A 25,196-nucleotide genomic window follows, 5' to 3' on the forward strand; every position below is an offset into this window, starting at 1 on the left:
ACAATTAATATCTGACATGGTCAAGAGTTCTGTGCTCAACTTCTCACATTTGAAGAGGATGACAAATGAAAATTAACCTCCAGACCTTAATTTTTTAACTGTGTCGAGTAAAAGGGAAGAGATGGTAATTCATCCGTGGAATCAGTGTGAGTGGTCGGTGTGGCGACAGGAAGGGCTTCAGCGTTACGGTCATTAGTGAAGCACTCAATGCTAAATGCAATCAGAAGATGCATTAGCTGCAAAAGGGAGGGAGCAAATTTTACAGCACATTTCTGCTTGCAAATTGATTTGACTTGAAATGAGTGAATGATCAGAGGTTTAAATTCTGTATCATTGTGCAGTAATGTCAGCTAAAACTCTATGCATTTCATCCAGTGTATCGCCAGCTAATCTTCAGATCTCAGCCCATAGATCAGTCTTCACATTAGTGCACTTGGGAGTTTCAGAGACGGCCACAAATGAAGTAGCCTTGAACAAGCTTTTCTTACAAAACCAAAGTGTAAAAACAATAAATAAATAAGAATTTAATTTCTTGGAATAGAAAGTTCAAAAGAAGAGCATTTATTTTGAAATAATCTTGACAAAAATAATTTTTACTGTCAGTGTTGATCAATTTAATGCATCTTTTCTGAATAAAAGAATTAATTTCTTAAAAAAATAAAAAAACGGTTACACTTTATTTTAAGGTGTTCTTGTTACAGTGTAATTATACATTTAAGTACGGAGTCATTAATTAACTATTTACCATATGGTTAGGGGTAGGATTTTGCTTAGGGTTATTTGCATATAATTATGCATAATTAGTTATTATGATAGTAATTACATATAATGTGTAACAAGGACACCTTGAAATAAATTGTTACCAAAAAGACTTACCCCAAACTTTTAGCTGTGTACTTCAAACACAATGTATTATGCAAGTTTTAAACACTGTAATATCAAACAGTGCAGGGTTAGTCTGATAAGTAAAATGAAGATGTTTTTTATTTTAGACATCACCAAAGAGATACATTTGAGCAATATACAAAACATTTTATTTGTTTTTCATAGGAAGTGCTTCAAAATCTACATTTTTACATTTTAAGGAAAATGTTTGATGGAAAAACCAATAACAATATCAACTCAAAAATCTTCAGAGTTCATCTTCACAGTAGACCAATGCATTATTATCTCTCATTATGTGAATAACTGCCCATCGTCTGTCTATCACACAAGTAACAAATGCAGATGTGTCAGGTTTAAACCCTTATTAACACTGGATACAATGCAATAGAACAGTGTGTGTGTGTGTGTGTTTGGGCCAGTCTTTTCCAGATCTTTCCAGCAGAAGTCTCCGTGTGTTCACGCCTGAGCCAGTCGCTCCAGGACTCTGCGATACTCCGCCAGCACATCCTGGTAGCTTTTCTCCAGCTCCTCGTGTTGCAGTCTCGTGTCCATCTGGCTGATGTGGGACGCCAACTCCTCTGGCCTCAAACATTTCCGCATCTTAGTCAGCTCACGCTGGTTTTTCTACACACAAGGCAAAAGTGTTGGGAGAAAATACACAGGTGTCAGTTCGGCGCAGGAGAAAATAAGATGCAAAGCAGCTCACCCGATCCCATCCAAAACCTGCCATTGAACAGAAACCCCAGGGCAAATCTGATTTCATCACAAATAAACTTCATGTATAAAAACACAGCGAGAGAAAGAAAGGAGAAATAAAAGAGCCGTGAACAAAAATGGAGTCTGTAAGGTTGCTGAGAAGCTTTGGCACCGAGCCAAGACTCACAAAACATGAATTCAAAAGAAAGCGCACACACACATAGAACATATACCGATTTAGCATTCAAACACATTCACTAAATATAATACATTAAATATATACTATTTTTCTGCATGTAATGTTTCTAAATTTGTTAAAATACTTCTATTTCAGCTTCATAAGCAGTGACAACTATAAGCAAGCCATCGATCAGCTGATTTCCCTCTTAATCTACTTTTTCTAAAACACAATTTGCTAACAGAGGCACGGCTTCCACGGGGAGTTTACATGCATGACAAATCAGCCGACCACTGTTGTCAAGTCACCTTTATTTATATAGCGCTTTTAACAATACAGATTGTGTCAAAGCAATTTTCCAATATCAAAAAAGAGGAAAATAGTGTCAATAATGTAAAATGACAAGATTAAACACTCAATTTTCAGTTAAAGGTATTTCATTACTGAATTCAATGACGTCATCGTCCAGCTCAGTTCAGCTTAAATAGTATCTGTACAATCATGCAGACGATGGAAATTAAGTGTACCTAATTGTCCTTATATAACAACTTTATATAACAAAAAAAAAATGATATATATATAGCGCATTTGAGGTATTTCTGTGTGTGATTTATAATACAAAAATGTCAAAATGTTGCCACAGACCTTATTTTACTCATAAATCGAAAACCTATGGGAAATTCCAGAGAGAAGCCATGGTGAATCAGCCTGTCGGGTTGCTCTACAAACTGATATCACGACTGAACAGCTCTATTGTGTAATTCCTTTAGTGAGACAGTGTGAGCAAATCTAGGGATGTCAAAAGTATTGAGGCTGGATTCACAAGACATTCTTCAGAATAAAATTATTTTAAATTTTTCTTTTAAGATTAAAGTTAAGAATATTTTGTGTTCCCAAAACATTTTTCAAGAATGTTTTTCAAGATTGGTTTAAAAACAGAATTTAAAATCCTGGAGGGGAATTTTTAATTACATTTTTTAATTAAAAATCATCATATATAACCTTTTAAAGTTTAAAGTTTTCTACATTGAGTTATTCAGCATGTCTTTAGAAAGAACCACTATAAATTTGGATAACAACAAAGGAGATATTTCCTTATAAAAATAATATAAAATATATAAGTGAAAATATATTTTTCAGGAATTGCATTCTTCTAAACTTCTCAGAATTTATTTTAAACGTCTTTACTTAAGAGGATTTTAATGATTCTAGTACTTTAGTACTAAGTGGATACATAAAATTGTACTTAAAAATAAAACTACAACGTCCACCTGCCACAAGCGTCTGCCTTCAGACTGTGTGTATGCGGTCAACACAATGAGTGTGACAGTCAATGTTCAAATCTTCTTGGCCTAATGCCTATTTAAGAGATATTAATGTCTAAAGTCAAGGCAAACAGGCAAAATATCAGATTTGTGCATTAGGTTTTGCAATGTTAATCCATTCTTATATCAATAATATTAATCAAACAACAATTTACTGATATTGTGAGACCTTCAAGCAAGTGCGTATTGAAATGTTGGGCAAAGTTTATTATTAATGAATCACCTCCTACATCCCTACCTACATACACACCGACAAGATGTTGTGAAGACAGGAAAATCTGCAACACATTCAGAGTAAAGAGACCTCTAAAAGAGTGAAAGAGAGAGGGGCATGTGGTCTGCAGATCCTGCTCTATTTCCTTTTCTGCCTCATGTTTTTCACTCTTTCTTTGGCTCTGTCTCTTCCGTCTGGTGTGTATTCTGCTGTCAGAGTTCTCTGTCCTGGACAGTGTCATCGTGAGTGTGGTTCTGATCCAACACATTACCGCTGCTGGAGCTTCAGCACCAAAGCACATATCATATCAAACCACATTATCTGCAACATATCAACTAATATCACCACAACCTCCAAGAAGAATTAAGACACACGCAGTGAAAAGAAACAGCAAATCGAGTTAAAATATAAATGAAATAAGATGAAAAGATAAAGACCACTGCACAAAATCTTTGGCAACAGAATTTTGCAAAAAACCTCCAGAGAACTGGAAAGTTCCAAAACCAGTTCGACATTCATTCCACCATGAAACTCAAAAAGAGAAATTCAGCAGCATGTTCAAAACATACTGTAGCTATAACATATTAAAATAATAAAAAAAAAATGTCATAAAAGAATTCTAGAAGTATGTCATATACTATATTCCAAGACTTCTGAAGACATGATACATATAAAAGTTTTGTGAGGATTATGATAAATTTTTTTCTCGTTTTGAGTTCCACAGTAGAAAATGTCATAAATTGCAATATTTTTGACATGACAGCTACTAGCCACAATATGCTTTCAGTATAGAAAGATTCTGAAAAATATCTCCTTTTGTGTCGCACAGAAGAAAGAAATTCAAACATTGAACAAAACAATATTTGAAATGATAATTCTCTTTTTTACTACAGCGCCTCTTTTTTTTTCACTGTTGAAAATGGTTGTGCTGCGTGTGCTTTTTTTTTTTTTTTTTTTTTTTTAGAATTTACTGATGAATAGTAAGTTCAAAAAATTTATTAAAAACATAAAAACATCATTTATTTGAAATATTTTGTAACATTACAAAAGTCTTCACTGTCACTTCGGATTAATTATTGCACTGTTCCTGAATAAAAGTTTTAATTTATTCAAAAAAATTAAATCTTACCGAGGCCGAACTTTTAAACAGTAGTGTATTTATTTAAATATTTTGGCCAGTAAGATAATGCACAGATTTTGTTGCTCCTATAATCAGTGCAGAGGTTGTGTGAGCTTAAGGATAACTACTTAAGACATTAAAATACAGCGTGTCAAACCGCTCCAAATTATAACTATAACACATACACAAGCCTGCAGAAAGATGACTATTGAGGTCAAAAGAATTTAGTGATATTGCACAGCTCCAGTTCGGAGATACCCAACTGTAGCCTGTCTTCATGCAGAGAGAGCGGATTAGAGAGAGTCCGTCCGTGTGCAGGTGACTGGGTGCTGCATTCTCCCTGCTAAATGGCTCCGCTTAAATCAGATGCAAATCTGTAATAATGACACTTGTTGTGAATGGAGCTCGTGGTGTGGATGTGGAGACTGCGGCTGCCGCCCGGTGTGAGTCATTATACCCTCAAACAAACCCAGACCGAGGCCTCGGGTCCCTCTCGCTCTTAACACCGCGTGAGAGGATCACACAGGAAACGGCGCAAACTATTCACGCCACTCAATGAATAAATTATACCAGACAAAGACTGCAGAATATCAGAACAGCAGCACTGAAAGAGTTTTGTTTCTGTTCATTTTTATACAGCACATATAAACACAGCTAGAAATGTGCAGCTCTCTTTGAAGTTCAGAAATGCTTCATTTCACATGTTGTAGTTTGAGCTGTGCGGTTTGGAGAACGTTATACAAGCAGGCCGATCTTGGCAGTCGAGACCGGGGTTTGTTTTGGCAAGACTTCACTTGTTTTGTTGTTTCTTGAAATCCATGTTCAGCACATGAAGCTCAGGCTCCACTCTCTGCGCTTTATGACTGACTAATCATTGCATGGGAGTTGTAGCAGTTACACCTAATGGGTAATGCACTCCGTGTACTAAGTCAGATTGCAGTCATTCTGCTTCTTAAAAGCAGTCAGTCAATGCAGACAAACAGGGATGGACCTACAGCTAACACAAGCAGATAAAACACACACTTACTCTGTAGGGTCCATAGAGTCTTTTTTTCACCTCCAAACGAAATTCTCTGGCTTTCTCTTCATCGCTCATGTCTGTGTTTCTGAGACGCAGAATTTCATAAACACGGCGTGCATGTTTCTGAAAGTTAGACAGCATACAAGAGACATACTGTAAAGCTTTGTTTCTTTTAACAAATATTCTAGCTTTTTCAAGCTAAAGTTTGGAGACAGCATCTGTGGCATCTTGAGCAGAATATGTGAGGTTCAGATTTTCTTGCACTTGCATGTTTTATTCAAATTGTGAACTTTGTAAATACAGTACTTTAGAAGTGGAACTACTTTCAGTTGAAAGTCTGGTTATGTGTTACCAATGTAAATTACAGTGAGTAGAGTTCAGGAAGCCCATTATTTTTGCAAAATAAAGATAGATAGGGCGATTAGGAGACAAAGCTGAGGGGTCTTCTATCACCCTGAGGGGGTTTATTTTATGATAATGACCAGCCGATTGCGCAATATTCATTCAATTACGCTGTTTTCCTAAACAAATAAATAAAACAAGGATATGAAATATTGAATTGGTTTTAAATGATTTCATGTGAAAATAAAGAGAGCATTGAGTGATACGAGACCTAAGAACTAGCACAGCTACATAAGAAATGCGTAAAAACTGTCAGTGTGCCACAGACACTATCCATAAAGCATAAACTGTGACATTCACAAATGCAAAAGTCAAAACCTGAATCAAAAGAACATCATGCATCATTAATCATATGAAATAATGTGCACTGTGTTATGTAGGTAACTTCCCTAAGTTTTGTTGGAAGTCTTTTTTATACTGATGAGAAATTATTTGTTTCTAATGGATCAAACATGAAATCTTACGTTGCATGCCACATTACAATAAGGTGTAACGAATAATAATTTCTGGTGGTGGTAATTTCTTAGAAAAGCGCTATATAAATGTAATGAATTAAATGTCCATATGCTAACTCTCAATGGAGAATAATGCAGTTTTGGGTAACACTTTACAATAAGGTTAGTTAACATTAGTTTACAACATTAGTAAACATGAACTAAGAATGAACAATACTTCTACAGCATTTATTAATCTTAGTTAATGTTAATTTCAGCATTTATAATGCATTATTAAAATCACAAGTTGTGTTTGTTAACGTTAGTTAATGCTCTGTGAACTAAAATGAGTAAACAATGAACAACTGTATTTTCATTAACTAACATTAACAAAGATTAATACATATTGTAAAAAATGCATTGTTCGTTGTTTGTTCATGCTAGTTAATACATTAAATAATGTTAATAAATGACACCTTATTGTAAAGTGTTACCCAGTTTTGTAACTGCAAAGAGCAGCAATTATAGACTGACTCTTTAACCTTGTCCATTTTTTTGGGTTAAAAGCATTTCGCTCTGGGATTCCCGTGCTATTCTGAATCTGTAACCATGACTCCTTCAGTAACCAAGACTCCGAGAGGTCCACCATACCTCACGCAGTTCCCACTAGGGTAGTATGGAGAGCCAAGCATTTTGCCTGGCCATGCCATAGGCACCACCCTGAGATAATCACTCACAAACAACATGAACAGAGGGAATTGTGGGGCATAAATGGGGATGCTGGGTTATAATTGGAGCAGTTAAAGAGTGGCCGGAGTGGCGAGAGAGAGGAGTCCCACAGGGGTCACTGTTAGGCCCACTCCCACTCACTACCTGCTAATAGCTAGCGGCCCCAGAGGAAACGGATGTTCACTCCTACCTTTAGGGGCATTACAAGTTGAAAACCCATCAGAACAAAGTCATTACCTCTATATATATTATAAATGCACAAACTCTTTGAAGAATTAAAGGGATAGTTCACCCAAAAATGAAAATTTGATGTTTATCTGCTTACCCCCAGGGCATCCAAGATGTAGGTGACTTTGTTTCTTCGGTAGAACACAAACGAAGATTTTTAACTCAAACCGTTGCAGTCTGTCAGTCCTATAATGCAAGTCAATGGGCACACAATCTTTGAGAGTAAAAAAAACATGCACAGACAAATCCAAATTAAACCCTGCGGCTCGTGACGATACATTGATGTCCTAAGACACGAAACGATCGGTTTGTGCGAGAAACTGAACAGTATTTTTATCATTTTTTACCTCTAATACACCACTATATCCAACTGCCCAGAGTGCGTGCACGGCATCCGGTGCGTGACGTCTGTATGTGCTCTGGCGTAGTTAAGCGATCTCCCCACTTCTGTTGACATCTCATAACACTTACTACAAGAACACCACCACTTTTGAAGAGATCTCTGTCTCTCTGAGGCTTGAAGACGTGCTGCTGCTGCGGCTGCTTCCTCCATCTCTCTGAGTTCTTGCTCTGAGTATTCTGGTTCAAATAAATACGGTTGGGCAAAAAATTCCACGTTGTCTGATGATACATCAAAATCGTCTTCCATTGTGATGACCTGTACTTCTAAATATCTTTAGATCTTCACAGTGGCAGGGAACACTTCCACAATCTCTGTGCACCGTGTAAACAATGAGTGACGTATATGCGTGACAGATCGCTTCCGGTGCTTCCGTAAACTACGCCAGAGCACATACAGACGTCACGCACCAGATGCCGTGCATGCGCTCAGGGCAGTTGGACATAGTGGTGTATTAGAGGTAAAAATGATATATATAAAAAAATTTTTTTTTAAAAACCTGTTCAGTTTCTCGCACAAACCGATCGTTTCGTGTCTTAGGACATCAATGTATCGTCACGAGCCGCAGGGTTTAATTTGGATTTGTCTGTGCATGTTTTTTTTACTCTCAACGATTGTGTGCCCATTGACTTGCATTTTAGGACTGACAGACTGCAACGGTTTCAGTTCTACTGAAGAAACAAAGTCACCTACATCCTGGATGCCCTGGGGGTAAGCAGATAAACATCAAATTTTCATTTTTGGGTGAACTATCCCTTTAACTGTATAATTGCTTGGCTTTTTATCTACAGTTTACAGCAACATTAAAGCTTCAAAGAAACAAGGCAAAAATAGGGCTAGGTAAAATAGCTGAAAAAATATTCAAATACAAAACAGAGCAAAAAAATAAAAATAAAAAGTTCTATAACCATGCTTTCAGTTTCCCAATAAATAAACATAGAACGATATTTAATTAATTCAACTGATATGCACCAATATAACCATGTAAAATAAACAGTGCTGCACACATACTTTTAACTAAAACATTTCAAAAGCATATAAAATGCCACACAGGAACTTTTGAGAACATTTTTCATGATAATCACATACCATTAATTTGACTGAAACAAACAGTTCAAAATACATTGAAATTAATCAAATTATTTAATGAGGTCTGAAAACAGGGGCTATTTAAATATCTTGGTCGTCACACTCTTGTGAAGCTAGTCTACTGGGATGGTCTTCAGGAAACTTAATAGCGAAATAGAACATTAAATCATTAAAACTTTAAAATATCTATTCAATGTATAACACACTGAGCTGTGGTGCTCACGTGGGCAATGCAGGTTTGAATCCAGCTTGTGACTTAACTCCTACAACAATTTAATTCCCATCTGTTCTCCTAATGTCTTTTTTTGACTAAAGCTTTAAAAAAAAATTCAGAAATAATAAAGCAAGTAAACCCCGCAAAAGATGTTACCTTGTTGATCTTGAGTTTCTCTCTGGCCTCAGACACCATCTCTTCACTGAAGCCCTGAGAGAGTTTCTCACTGGAGAAGGACGGCAGAGTCAAGCACAGCTTCACCAGCACAAAATCTCTCAGCTTCACATAGTTTTCAGACGGGTCCTCCGCTGCAGAGCAGACAATTGCGAAAAGACAACTCATGAGATTCTTGAATGTTTTCAATTGGTAAAATACAGTATGAAGACACTGACGCCAGACAAACCTTCATGAAAACACTGAATGCATAAGTGGTGAAATTAAGCTAAATGCAGGTTTACTCTGGTAATCAGGGGAAACAAAGACTTACTAAACTACTGACTAGTAGTTAGTCACTGACTGAAGAGAGTGACTGAAAAGAAAAGACCTAGTTTGACGCTGGGCGAGACATTTAATATTTACAATATATTGCTGCTGATGTTGGCGATTTAAAAAAATGGTGGCAACAAGATAATATCATGATTTTAATGCACTTAAAAGACTGCACTATTAAACTAAAGTAGAACTCGCTGCCTCACAAACTCAAGAGCATTAAGAAAAATACGTTTTAAAATTGTCTAATATTTTAATCTTCAGTAGCAAAAAATATTGTTAGAATTGCTAAGTTTGATTTATTTCACTATCACAATAACTACATTTTGACTGTGCTCTTGAATACTTCTTGAATTACACACTGGGGGATAAAAAGTTTTCACAGCAAAATAAATAAATAATTTTTATATTTATTTCTCTATACATGGAGAGAAAGAGAGAGAAATAAACAGAAATAGTAAAACAGTGAGTGCTGGGTAGATCTGGTAGAGTGTGGCCCCCCACTCTCTCTCTCTCTCTTTGAATAATTGTGTCTTTGTTGAGGGGGTGAGTGAGTGGCAGCATGTGGCCAGCACATTTCAGCAGCAAACTGCCGGCAATTAACATCAAATCCCTTCACCTCCCCAAAACTGAAGGCAGAGCAACTCAACAGCAACAACTGCCTTACCAAAGGAAATTCACAACACTTTGCCCTCTCTCTCTTTCACACACAGAATATCATTAGAAAGGATGTGTGACCATACAGGTTGTCTTTCTGAACACAAACTCTAATGGTGCTAGACTATAATTAATTTTTGTTATTCAGATAAAACCATTTGAAAAAGGATTTCCAAGATCAAAATCAAGAAAGCAACAAGCCAAATTATAATCGACTGTATTGGATCCTTCATGCTGTCATTTTTGGCTGCATTAATTCATGTAAAAGTAGTTTTTTCCCCCCATGTTATTTTGCATATTATTGCAAAATAAATTTGAAAGTGTGATGAAAACCCTGATGCAAAGTGAAAGCTGACTTTACATTATCCCACTTATTACACAGCTAGCTAGCCAGACAGGCAGACAGACAGATATTAGTGAAATAAATGGAACTATCATAGCTATATAAAAACAATAAAACAACGGTCAGCAATAATCCAGTGAGCCGTGTAATAATTACTAAATAAGATTATATATAATGGATATTTAAATTACGTTAGGACCAGAAACCAATTCGATAGCTGATATTTTATAAATCTATAAATCCATTCAGATCAGATGGTCACTGCAGCCACCCAGATCCAGTCCGTATCCAGATCAGATAGTGGATCAGCACCTAGAGATGACCTCTACAGCCCTGAATGTCAGCGGAGACGAGGACAACTAGATGAGCCCCAGAGACTGATCCCCAGTGAAGACCCTGTCTCCTAGACGGCCATCAGCACAAGACCACAGGAGCCAGATGAGTCCTTTGCACAATCTGACTCTGCTTTAGCATAGATTTAAAATGCTGATTTTGTCTGGTCAGAGAATGACACTATTTCGACCTACTATTTCCACCCAGCTTTATATCAAGCTGATGTAAAGCTGCTTTGACACAATTTGCATTGTTAAAAGCGCTATACAAATAATGGTGACTTGACTTGACTATACTGTATTGTTAATGACTGTCTTTAAATACTGCTTGCACCATTCACATTTTCTGATTGCACATTTATTGTCCAACAGGGGTAGCACCGTGAGGGACAAGTTACAAGCCAACTGATAATACTTAGCATTAATGGTTAGGTTCAAATCTTTTAGATTATGAGAAACCGTAATAGTGATCCTGACAAATACCACTACTAATAAAACTTAATACCTCAACAAAAACAGAAATAAACTACTCAAAATAGGACTCCTTACTGTTTAATCTAGGCCTCAGTGTCGGCTTATACCTGTGATGTCCTGTACTTTAGCAGAAGTGCAGTAGTATCGGTGGACTGTCTCTAAGAGCTGAGCCCCGTGTCCTTCTCCCTGGAATGGTGGCAAGATCAGCATCTGGCTACACACACACAGAGCACAAAAGCTTTAGTGATGCTGCACAGAAGAGAAGATGCTTAGGCACAATACCAATTTAAGGTTAGAGCTCTTGAGCCTTTGAGCAATGGTTCTGCAAACAGAGGCCTGTTACACCTCCAGCACCCTTCAGACAGACGCTACACTACTGACTTTACAGAATCTACTGAAACTGACACTACAGGCCAGAGGTTTTGCTTAAAGACCAACATTTTACATTGAACATCAAGTGGGGTACAACACTGTAACAAAATTGTTAATCACATAAAATGGAAAGGAGAATATGGAGCTCTTACTTAAGGAGAAAAAAAACACCTTAATTTTATTCAGAGGCCTAAACTTAGCAAATATATGCATTTTGGTGCAGTTTGCATGGTCAAAAAGATGAAATTCTGCTAATAATGTAAATCAATAAAATCTTTTGAACAATACAATACTACTTACATGGCCTGCATATAATTTTTATTAATGCATATAAAATTGTCACTTGATATCTCCCAATAATGTCTTAGTAATTTGATATTTAAATGCTTAGTTTTATGATCAAAGCTCTGTAGTTTTTATTATCGGGACAAAACATACAATGCAATACAATGATGATTGAATGCATAATCAAGCAACCCTAAGCTGCTTAGGGTGTTCAAGGCAGCAAGTGTTCATCTTTAAATACTACTAGCAACATAAAAGTTAATCTTTTGCTCAATTTACAAAAATCAACCCGAAGGGGGATGTTTTTACAATTTAAAAATAACTTTTACTTGCTAAAAAAAAGAATGAACTACCAATCAGACGACAGAAGGCATGTAAGAGATTGTGTACAACAGGTTCAACAGCAAAGTTCTGATCATGTTGATAATTTAGAGACCTTAGAAATTGCCGTATCAAATATGACAAAGCTGGCTTTAAAGGGTTAATAGGCTATGACTATTTGATAAATGCATAAACAACAGCATAAGTGTGATATGATAAAACAGGGCTAAATATTGCGTTATATGTGCCATATTACCAAGGGAAAGAGCGACTGGATGCATTACTTTTGACATCAACAACAACAATAAATGGAAGTGTTTTGTCCTGCCATTAAAAAGTTGATAAGCCAAGTTATTCTACTATTCATTCTACACACGATTATGCACTTAGTTGCAATTTATTATTTGCATTTAGCATTTAGGTTTTTCCCCTGCTATCAGAACTCATTTTGGGTTACGACCCACCAGTTGAGAATTACTAATGCAGACCGCCACACTTCCGTCCGCTTCATTTTAGCTGCGAAAAAAAATATTCTCAAATACAGTAAGCAATGATATCATCAGTTTTCGAAAGGTTATATGTGTTCATTCAGCAGTGGCCAACGTAATGAAACGTTAGTGCGTCTTGCCAATCAATACATTAGACTCGTTTTCAAAACGAGCTTTCGGGCGGGTGATGCTGAATTCGTGGGTCTTATAATACCCAGAGAGGGGCTGGCACACAAGAGACGCAAGACGGTAATTTGGGAGTTTTAGGGACAAGGGAGAGAGAGATGTGTAATTTTCTTTTCCTTTTTTCGCAGAATAAAGCAGATAGTGGGCACGTGCTTCCTTAGTAATTACCTGACACGTGGTCTGGTTTTGTCTGGGTATACGTAGTAATTATACACTGTCATGTAGCCAACCGTCGCGTAGAGGGTCTCTCCATCCTTATTGTACTTCTCGAATCTGTAAGAAAGACAGAGAGATAGAGGGAAATGACAAAGGCGGGCAGGTCAATCGTAGGCACGCTCCCATGCACCGGACCCCCCCCCCGTCGTCACTGCGAACTCGCTGCGGAGGGCCAGTGGCCTGTCGCTGCACCTGCTGGAGACACTGAATGCATTATGCACTTAATTGGTGCACTGCAACTTAGAGCAGAGAGGCAGGCATCTAGCCTCTTCACATCACTCCAGTCCATTTGCCCATTGTCTGTTTTAATAGGTGCCAAAGCAAAGAAAACACAGGCAGAGTCCCCTTCACTACCGCTGGAGACTTCATTCAGCGTTTCAAAAGACAACAACATTCAATTCAGCCTCTTGGCCTGACTCAAGAAAGAAAGAAACACAAGAGCAAAGAAACCAGACAAACAGCACAAAGGAAACTCTTGCCAGATCAACAATTTGCCTCAATGCAGGAGAAAATATAATTAAAGCAGCCTGATAATTGGCCCCACAAAGGCAGGAGAGACGTCCCATTCGGACGCTTTACACGTGTGCGTGTGTGTGAGAGAGACTGTTCAGAAAGTTACTGTTCACTATTAATTGACACTACCTTCTTATCCGCACTCGCTGGCTTTGTGAGAGCACTTGATTTCAATTTTTTTGCCTGCTGAAGTTATCAACACGAGTCATGAGTTTTTGCCAACAAGTTACATTTGTTCAAACACTGAGAAATATCTGAGAGGCTCTTTATTTAGCATTTGTCTGTCAGTGGTTGTCAATTGGTTTTGTTTCTGAACACAGATTTTACATTCAAATGAAGTGGTAAACAAAAAGGTCCTTAAAAACAGAACTTTATTAGTCTTACCATGATCTGCATGAACTAACAATATGTAAAAAGTATGTTATTATTAACATGCCATATCCTAAATACATTGGATACTGAGCCAAAAAATTTAATATTGCATTTTATATCTAACGTAATATCTAATTAAAAGTATTATCTGGGGTGCAATACAAGGGACAGTTCACCCAAAAATAAAAATTGTGGCATCATTTACTGGCACTCATGTCCTTCCAAAACAGTATGACTTTCTGCAGCAGAACACAAAAGATATTTTGAATAATTTTGGTAACCAAACCATTCCAGTTAACAGTGATTTATATGGATTAGAAGTCAGTAAGTCATACATTTGGAACGAACATGATGAGCAAATGACAAAATTTCCCTTTTGAGACAAATGGGGCAAGACATTTCAGCAGGTTTCAAAACAAAAATGTGAAGTTTGTTTCATTTTTTTTAATTCATATAAACCACTCAAAAATGTGTTATTTGACCTGTACAGATGTCTAAATGATTAGTGGTGGTATTACTGATATAGAGGGACTTTACAGCTGGTTATGAGTTACAGACAGACATTTTTGTGGGCAGATGTAAACATGTTCTGACATCCTTGCATGTATGAATCAAACTTTTAAGTATTTTTAACATATGAAGACTTGCGGTTATATCATTAAAAGGGTCTGTATTTTAAACGGATTGTGTCTTGCCTTTTAGACAGAAGAGCATTACTAAACAAAAAAAACAGTCTTTGCAAATGTTCTCAAACTGAGAAATGAGGAATTATTTTCTGTCGTAATGAACAGAAGGCCACACATGCTGTCAATAGTCTCCCCTGAATCTGGACTGTTCTTTTATTATGACGAAATGTGACAAATATAAGAATACTTCAATGCTGATACAGACTGAATTTGAATCTGATCTGGATTAGATACTCACACGAGGAAGAAATCCCAGCGATCATCATCCACATCGATGAAACTGGCCGTCTCAATGAACCACATGAGAAATGTCTGCAAGCGCTCATGGTACTCTCTGAACCCTGGACACGAGATATCCACCTGAAATGATGAACGGCAGATAAAATCCATGGTGTGTTCACAAGGAAATGTGCTAGAACGTAATTAAAATGTGCAAAGTCAACATTTCCTAACAACACTTTTGCATAACATGGCACATTGAAAAAGTCAGTCTAATAAGATGCAGCAATAAGATTTATTAATAAAAAGTCAGCAAACCATAAGCGACAGGGTATACAGTTAAAAAATACAATAATCTTTCATTCAACTTTCTCCACTTCTGAAACATCTCATTTTCTGCAGGTAACAAAGTCTATGTGAGCAAGAAAAATAACAAGAATCAGTAAAACCATAGCCACTATTTACGATCCACACTGCCAAAGCTGGTACAATTGCCTGAGAACTCGATCATATTCCAGTTTGAATGCTGAATGACATTGCCAGCTGTCAAAGCGGTGACTCAACATGCTGCGGGAAACTCTGTACCTTGTGTATCTGGTAAGTGAGATCCTCTCCTGCCTCCACATTGTGAACTTTGTAGGTGTGCAGCAGGCTGCCGAAGGGTTTGAAGTTGGCCTCTTTCTCCAGCAGAGAGATGAAGTCATCTGTGTTACAGCAGAAACCAGCAGGAATGATCTCTCTGATCTTGCCCTCCACATCATCTGGCTGAGAACAAACAGAGAAAGAGCGAGTTGCCTTTAAATGACTAACTACCAACATTTCAACAAATGACTAACTACCCACATTTGCAACGAGAGCAGCATTTATGTAAGAGACCAGAGTGTATATTACACTTCAAACAAGAGAAACCAAGCAAAGTCAATATTTAAACTTCTAAGAATCACAAGAAAAGAACCGTGTGAATTTGAAGTCACACTGAATTTACTCAGTTTAAAGAAGAAAAAAAGTGTATATGTGTGGGAAACAACTGCGTTAACATCAACTGATTTCCTCCAAGGCTGCATTTATTTGATCAAAAATAAAAACAGCAATACTATGAAATCTTATTACAGTTTAAAATAACCGATTTCTATATAAATATATTGTCAAATGTCATTTATTTCTGTGATGCAAAGCTGAATTTTCAGCGTCATTACTCCAGTCTCCAGTGACACGTGATCCTTCAGAAATTACTCTAATATACTGATTTGCTGCTCAAGAAATATTTCTGATTATTAACAATGAAAACAGTTGTGCTGCTTCATATTTTTGTGGAAACTGATGCATTTTATTAGGATTTTTGAGCATTTATTTGAAATAAAAATATCGTTAAGAAATTATGTTTTTACTGTCAATTTTGATCAATTTAATGCATCCTTGTTGCATAAAGTACATCTATTTTAAATATGACTTACATATGAAGAATTTGGCAATATAGTGTCTTTTGTCCTTTTAGAAGCTAAACAGCCACTGGTCACTGTCAGATTTCATTGCACATAAAAGAGAGGCTTAATCATACTGCTAAACTCCTCACTTTTTGTTATATGTAATGAGGCTAGGGTTAGAAATGAGGCTTAGAAAATGATGACAGAATATTGCACCAAACTACCTGTTTAAAGGCAAAGATCAGCACACGAGACAGAATGTGTGCATCTCTATAGAGGTAACACACATTCATCTTAATCTAAAGCATGTTTCAAGCTCCCACAGAGCGAGAGCGGTTAACTCAGCTGTGTCTAGTATACAGTGAAAGCAGCTGAATTTAATCATATAAACTGAAGTGGCACATTTATGAGTTATGCGTCTATTCCCCTGGCGCTCGGCCTTACATATAATCACAAAAGAGCCCTAACAGAGTAATTCCCTATTGTTCTGTCATTAAGCTATACTTCAGCTGTGATTGGCACAGCGCAAAAAGGAATTAAAGGAAAAAAATACATATTTTTGTGGCACAAAAAGGAGACCCATTAGGCAATTAGCAATGTCAGCTGAGGAGTTTCCAGCCCCCCTCTTCCTGTGCCTCCTCTGAAAGACCACTTAATTGAATACATTTACTACTTATCTTAAACCATGAATATCAGATGAAGTTCCCCCCACCGTAATGTGTCCCAGCTTCTCACCGGGCAATAAAATTTAATGAATTGATCTCGACTTAACAAAAAAAAAAAGCCCGGACATGTATAATAGGCTCCTGTGTTCTGAGACTGGTGAGCGAACTCAATCAAACGAGTTTGCCCTCTCCATTCACGGGCTCCGGGGCGGACAATAGCACTGCCCCCCTCCTCCCCCCACTCTGGGATTTTTTTACCCAGCAGAATGTGCACCCATGTTTGCATTGTATCCATTTCCAGCGGGGCTGACATGAGAACACTTTGTATTAAGTTGCTAAGCAGGGCCCTTTGGCCGCGTGATGGGCTGCGCTTGTGTCGCGGGACTCTTCATTCACAACGGCCACAAAACACACGACAAAAGGCTAATGCAACACGCCGCTAATTCCTGCTCATTCAGACATCAGCTAATATCAGAAGGGGATCGGTGCACCTGCAGCTCAGTAACACTCACTATTGTACCACTGCGTTATGGGAGCGAAGAGAGGACGACAAGAACGGAGCAGACAGAAAATGGTAAAAACAGACAGTTTCTCAGGCAAATTGCTCAATCGCACAAATGAAAGCACGCCATTGTTGTGTTACCATATTAACTAACAACGCTTAAGGATCCGAGACTCTTCAGAGTTTTGAGAATGCATCTTCTTTATACGATGGGGTTCAATAGCATTGAATCCAATTACACTGAATAAAAACCTTTTAATCAAAGACACCTTCATCTACGAGGAAAAAAGATGAAAAAAAAGAGCACAATATGAGCAACGGTGAAGCGCTGTAAATAAAAGACATAATAAAATCAACTATCCTCAAACAATAAACATCTTAAGTATGTTTAGCGGCTATAATTACATGCTACGCTTAAAGGTGGAAGACATTCAGAAATGCCACTAAACACAGTCACGTGGTTTCAGCACACAATATATAATTGGGTCTAATACTAACAAGTTCAGGTCTGATTTTATTCAGCTACCTAAATCATTCACACAGACAAGCAAGCTTGTTCTAATACTGTGGAAAGGATGAGCTGTAATATAGGTCAGTGTGTCTGTTTAAACACATTTGCTCTCTGTAAAGGGTTTTATTAGCTGGAATGAGAGTCTGGGATGGTATGAGTTAGGGCTATAAACTGTGTGTGTGCGCAGTAGTAGAACAGAGATCTAGCAAATCATACACCTGCTCAACACAGGTGAATGAAATTTAAGGGAATAGTCCTCATAAAAAACACAAATACAAACTTCCTCTCTTCCGTGGAACACAAAAGGTGTTTTCTAATTATTCTCTTGACAATAAAACGAACCGGTTTGTGCTACAAGGGCTTTCCTGTAGCTCAAAGTGTAGAGCATGATGCTAACAACGTCAAGGACATGGGTTCGATACCCAAGGAGAGCAAGAACTGATAAAATGTGTATCTATGAAGTTGCTTTGGATAAAATCATCTGCCAAATGCATAAACGTAAATGTATATTCCATGCCTCTAAACCAGCGGTTCTCAGTGGAGCCTCAGCAAACTTATTTGGGGACCTAAGATTACTTACATGACTTAACATAAGACAAAACAAGCATTAAAATGAGCTAAAACAACTAAGAATAAAGATATTTCTTATTTAAATCCATCCCTCAACAACCTTTTTTGCACTGTTCCCACTGTATAAAATAACCTGGGTATAGAAGTTAGCCTAATTTTGAAAGTGTAAATTAAGAAAATATTTTTCTTAAACCTTATTCACAAATGACTGGAAAATTATTTTAACTTTATTGGTTAAAAAGCATGAGAACTTTAAAGAATATTCAGATCTTAAAACTTTTCGTATCCTGAAATTTAATTTCCAGAACCTAGGAGTGTCAGACTTTCAAATATTGCTGTGGACAGTGGGAGGCATTGGAGTGAAAAAGGCCGAGAACCACTGCTAAGTCATATGATAGCTTTATGTAAAGAACATAATAAAATTTTCATTATTCACTGAAAATGTCCCCATTTGTGGTTGAATTAAGAGTGAAATAAGCAATGACATCAAATAAAAACCAATGATTTTTGCTATAAAATGGCACCAACGCGCCAAAACATAAATTTCGGTCTGTTCCTACCACAAAGTATGACAGATGACTTGGAATAAAGTGCATGATTTTGGGCAGCCAGAACATTTCTCCTGTTATTTGACACAAGAGAAAGTCGTATGGGTTTGGAACCATGATGAATTTGTGACATTTTATAATCTAATAAAGAAACGCTAGAAAAAGTATCCACAACAGGTTTTGTGCAACATTTGGAGATAATTTCTCATTTTAAAATGAATTAATCAAATTACTCCCTCTCTCTGTAAATTGGACTAGTATCTCAACAAGAGTACTGAGCTTAACTTGGCATGGCAGACCTATCACATCAGCAACATGTAAACAATAAGAACACACACTCACCACTGCACTGCTAAAACTAATGCTAATAAAAGATGCCCACCATGCCAATACTGTTAAAACAATCCTAAAGAGAGCTTTTCATTTAACGAGAGAGATTTATTATAAATCCATGTAAATGTCAGTTTTGCCTTTTTCTTGGCTGTTTGAGCGCTTGACTACCGCAGCACAGGCACAAGCACTCGAAATTTGACAGGTGTGACGTGTTTTTCTAAAGGACCACAGAAAACAAGCCTATATTTGCTTCCAATGGCAACAAAGCATAATAGGCCTATATAATATAGTTACATGCAAGGTCTAATAATAATAACAACAATAATCACAATGCTTGACTTCTTTAATTCCCTTTGTTGCAATCAGTTGCAATCAGCTGAAAGTTACATTTAGATAGAACTGAGTCCCATCCTAATGTTTTTTTTTTATTTTCTGACATTCTGTAATCTGATGTTTATTAGTATTCAATGAGATGCTATTATAGTTTTTATTAATATTTGAATAAGTTTGCCTTTTTGTTTTAATCATTTTTAGTAATAAAGTTTCAGTAATTTTGTTGTATGTTTTTGTCATTTACCTTTTTTAGGGTTTGTATATTGTTTTTGTTTATTTCTATTTCAGATGTAGATATTTTAGTGTAAATAAATTAAAATGAGAAATGCTGCCTGGGCAACTACAGGCAAAATGTGTATAATAATAAAAAAAGAATTAAAAAAAAAAGTTTACTCATATTTTATTTCAGTTAATATTTCTTTTAATGCAAGTGAAGACTTTTTTTTTATAGTTTTAGATGCAATTTACTATAACAACCCTGATGTACATCTCAATATAGAAAAAAAGATCTGTTTCTACTAACTGTCGCAACTTGAAATATTAAATAGACTAAACTGCAAACCTATTTGTGCTACAAACCAGTGTTTTTATGATAACTGAAATACATTTGAATGTTACAAAAACAAACACCAATTTGCAAAATCAAGCAGCATAAGGGACTGTTTTTGTATCATAAAATAACTGGATTTTTAATTTGTAATTCCTACATAAAAACAATTCAAAACATTGACTGGCTTACAATTATAACATAATAATCAGCTGTAATTAATTCAAGACTACCACAAATCATTCTCACTATTTTTAAAAAACCTATATTAATCTATACATTAAATCTGTATTAGCCAGCTGGATAACATTATCGACTTGACATGTTTAAATGATCAGAATTCAAAACAACTAAAACATCAAATATTTAGAGTTTGTATAAAGTTTGCATTGACTGGCTCCTACCCATGCTTACTTTTGAGTCCTGCGTATGTTGGAAAGGCACATGGTGTGCATGTATGGAGTGCGACGTATAACTGCCTGATTCTATAGTCAGCTGACTCAGTGGCTTTCTCTGACAGCATTCCTCTCTGTTATGACACTAAATGCTGCTCTCCACCTGTGCAGATTTTGTTAAGAATTTGATGCAAATGTATATTTTCACTGGACTGTATGCACATGAAAATTGTGCATGTCAATACAGTCAGTGAGACAGACGTGTATGACATCAAATGAACGAGTTGTACCTCCACACAGTCAAACTTGTCTGTGACCCTGGCCGTGTACTTGACTTTGAACAGGGTGCTCAGGTTCCCTGCACTGTAGTACAGCTGGATCTGAAGTCCTTTGTAGCCAAACGCCACTTCACTATGCAAAAACAAAATGCAAGGATTGAAGAAATGGGTCAAAATAGTGGTGCCAAGAAAAAAAACACTCGCAACTGTTACATATATAATAAGAGTCTAGTATGCAATGGTGTGTGATACATACTCATCTCCATACAGCTGATGACTGTACTCAGGGTGAAACGTTGTGCTTTCATCATCTATATCCTCGGGGAACCGCACTACATTAGACAAAATAATCATTTTTTCAATTTGGAATTGAATAAAAGGTGGACATAACATATTAAAATGGAGCCAAAATATTATCCATTCCCAAGAAAAGGAAAGTTGTCTCAGATAATAAAACAAGGTTTTTTTTTTTTTTTTATGTAAGATGACAAAGACAAACATTTTTAAGATTTGGAATAACATCTATTGATGAATCGTTCACAATTACCTCCAGTAATATGTAATAATAAAATAAACAAAAAGGGTTCATTTGATTTCATTTCAACAAATGATCATACAACAAAAGATTCAGTCTACTGCTTTATTTATAATGTTAGAAATTTTTCTTTTTAAGTGATGATTAATGATTTACCTAATTTCAGACATACAGCTTCATTAGTGTCACATTTATACTCTGCAAGTTTCTTCTCCATGTCATTCATAGCTGGAGGGAAGGCACAGAGAAACATGTCTCAACATAATAACAGCGTAAATAAAAAAGTCATTTCTGTCATTAGCAACACAACTCAGACATGAAGATACGATGATACAACACAATAATGCGGCTGCTGCTGGACTACAATTTCACGGATTAATACAATATGAATGTAGTGGCGTTTAAATGTTACTGCCTAAAATAACATAACTTCACTAATCAAATGTAACACATTTAAACGTCTTTGTATAGCAAATAAGATTTTCTTCCATTGCTGTTTGAAACATCTCAAATCATGCTGGAAAACAGGATCATCAGGTTTTGAGTGCTTTACACTATTTAGTTGCTCAACTAAGACTTGCTATAGTGATCATATCATTTGTATAATTTGCAATGACAAAAATGTACTAAAATGCTAAATAGCAGCATCTGCATTGGACCCAAGTGAATGCAAGTATATCACTGTCTAGTAATGAATACACCTTTTAACACATATGTATATTTACTTCTATTTGGCAGATATATACTCTTAAATGATATACAGGCATGAGCATATCTAATGCTCGTCACACTGACAGCTCACATAGACACAGCACTATTACACTGCATACAGCGAGTTAACTTGCAGCTGCAACCCGTCTGATCATCCTAATGTACAATATTCTATCTGTGTGATATTGTGAGTTCGTGTGTGTTAGTATATCTGACATTAACAACAACCACATAACCAGGTAAACAAACATGTGGTGCTCATCTGTGTGAAGATTAGCATTTAGCCGCAGCTAAAACTCTCTCTCTTCTCTAAACTATCTGCTCCCAGACATCAGCACACAGCACCGCTCGAGTTATAACATCACACAAAACACACACGCTTTGTAACAGCAGAAGTAATAAAACACAGCCGCTATTATAGAGGGTTTTCACACTCACCCGCCATTTTTGCACGTCTTCTCCGCTCAACCCGCCAAATGCCGAAACTACTTCCTGTTTACCCACGTGCTTCCGCTCGTTAACGCCATTGGAAGAAATCTCACGGCGTTGTTTTTCTCATCGAAGCAGCATCAGATTTGACAGCAGCATCGCTGTACTCTCAACTTTACCTCGCGGCGTTAATGTTTATTGTTTTTAAAATGTCATATATCTTCGTGTAGCACTTAAATAGCAAAATCTAATTGAGATTTAACAAGCATCAAAAGTTTGATCAATCAGTATTAAAGATATCAAGGTGCTTTAACTTATGGAGGATGATTTTTATGTACAAAAAAACAGTAAATCAAAAAAAAAAAAAACCTTTAGCTGGGTTTTCACCTTTTCACAGCTTGGGTCACAAATATGTAGTTTTAAATGCAGATAATAACAAAATTAATTACATCAGATTTCAAAATGAAGAACCACATGATAATAAATTGTGAAACCACCACCTTAAAGTGGCATGTAAATGAACAAATAAATTAAATTAAGCCTGTTTTAGGATCATTTAGATTTTTTTGGGACTGTGACTATTCGTGACAATTAACCCATTCAAATTTTCAAATCGTTTTAAATTAGTTAACATATTTTTATTATTTAAATATGTATTTATTATATTTAAATAATATGTATTATATTTAATATTTTACATTAAAAAAACATAAATTAAAGGCATTACAGAAATACCTTTATCAATACTTTGCCATTTAAATAATAGAACATTTACATAACGTTTACATAATGAGAAATAGAGAAGGGTTAAAATTAAATTAAATTAAAATGCTACAAAGAAACTTAATAATAAATCTTAACAGTCCTAAAACAGTCTATATGGTGAATACAATCCTGAACATGTTTACACCAATAAGCTGTCTTGGAAATAAATTGTAGTAGCAATGTAAGATTTTATGTCAGATTCTCTTGCAGAAGTATTAATTAAACAAATCTGAGTGGTTTTTGATGATGAAATTATAAGATAATCATTGAAGAAAAGTTTTCAGAAAAGTAAATATAGCCACCAGGCACCAGGCATTTATGAAAACAGACAACTTCAAGCAGATACAATAAATAACCGGGTTAGTCTCTATAATCTGAGCAAATTTGTCCTAGATGATCATAAAATAGCTTTACGAGAGAGAGAGAGAGAGAGAGAGATCAGGTAAGATGTAATATGTTGTCAAACACTAAATTGGGCCTTTATGAAGTGGGCCATTATGTCAGTCGACTCATAGATTAGATACACAGGGAAAATTTCCTCCAAACGGGGAAGACAGTGCGGGAGCTCAATAAAACACATGACCTTTCCGGAGTGGAGGATGGAGTGGCTGTGCAGACTGTCCCTGGGAAATTCTGTGTCATTATCCCTGCCATGGTGATTCTGAGCTCAAACCGCTTGTGTCTGTAATATCCTGACTGATTCCCTAACAGTACTGGATTAGTGGTTTACTGAAGGCACGTTCATGACCTCTAAGAACCAGAGAAGAGTAAAACATGTTGACTGATTTGTGATCCGTGAGGTGGATCTCCAGGAAAACCTAACTCTGGCAGTGGCCATCTCTGAACCTCCATAACATCTTCCTCAACTTAAAATGTAAGAATTTACAGCAATTTCAGGCATGTTTGTGCTCATTCTATTCTGTTCCCTCAGTTTTCATTCCCTCTTTTTTATATTTTAATGCTGTTGGTTTATTTGTGAATCAATGTTATAAAACAGTAAAAGTTTTTTTTTTTTTTTTTCTAAATTGTTTAAATTTTTATTTTCTTGAAGATGATAACAAAAAGAATGTATCAGATTTAAAAATGTATGTTTAGAAGTACAAGTTAATGTGTTTGCAAATATTTTGTCATCCGTTGCATTTGAGTTCTGCGCTTTCTTGAATACAGTATGTAAATACAAAAATAGTGTGTCAATTGATTTATAAAAAGTGATGTGATTAAGCCCAGTAAATTTATAAAAATGTTGCACCAACCTAAGATTATTAATTAAATAATAGTAAATCAATTAAATTTAGTTCACCAACAAAATAAAATTAACATAAAATATTTAGTGACAATCCTAATTAATTAAATAAAAACTAAAATTGTGTGTAAAACTTGAATTAAATAAAATACAAATAATGATTTCAATACATACTGTACATATATATATATAGATTTTATCATTATTTTGAAATCTAAATATTACAATCTAAATATTATATATATATATATATATATATATATATATATATATATATATATAAACGTTTACAGTCTCATGTTTTTTCAACATATCAAAAATTTAAACAATAAAAATGAAAACTAAAAAAACGATTTGAAAGACTTCAAAATGTTTGAAATAAGTATTAAGTATTGTTGAATTGCATTGTTAGCAGCAGCAGCAGTCATTGAGCGCACTTGTCACTCACTGTTCATTACTCTCAACAGTGAGCTGTTCAATTTAACCCAGTTCCAATTTAAAAGCCTCTCTCTCAACACA

At 36.0% G+C, this 25,196-nt stretch overlaps 1 protein-coding gene across 1 annotated transcript; it reads right to left on the reverse strand.

The window, feature by feature from the left end:
• Window positions 1–966: 966 nt before the first annotated feature.
• On the reverse strand, window positions 967–22,762 carry hat1 (histone acetyltransferase 1). Its single transcript, XM_058787871.1, has 11 exons — window positions 22,679–22,762; window positions 21,686–21,757; window positions 21,251–21,326; window positions 21,007–21,127; window positions 15,474–15,653; window positions 14,908–15,029; window positions 13,051–13,155; window positions 11,338–11,444; window positions 9,092–9,243; window positions 5,446–5,562; window positions 967–1,509 (listed from the first exon to the last, which is right to left on the reverse strand). Exons 1-11 carry the CDS (start codon window positions 22,683–22,685, stop codon window positions 1,342–1,344), a joined length of 1,227 nt encoding a protein of 408 aa, XP_058643854.1. The 5' UTR covers window positions 22,686–22,762; the 3' UTR covers window positions 967–1,341.
• Between the last annotated feature and the right edge of the window lie 2,434 nt (window positions 22,763–25,196).

This window comes from Onychostoma macrolepis, chromosome 09, assembly GCF_012432095.1.
Source record: "Onychostoma macrolepis isolate SWU-2019 chromosome 09, ASM1243209v1, whole genome shotgun sequence".
In the NCBI taxonomy this organism is placed as follows: Eukaryota; Metazoa; Chordata; class Actinopteri; order Cypriniformes; family Cyprinidae; genus Onychostoma; species Onychostoma macrolepis.

Bases quoted from the DNA above. Each gene is read 5' to 3' on its own strand.
- hat1 (XM_058787871.1), bottom strand. The intron at 21,327-21,685 runs GTAAATCATTAA...TGTCTAATGTAG, and splicing joins AGCTGTATGTCTGAAATTAG to TGCGGTTCCCCGAGGATATA. The intron at 5,563-9,091 runs GTAACATCTTTT...TCTAACTTTCAG, and splicing joins AGAAACTCAAGATCAACAAG to AAACATGCACGCCGTGTTTA.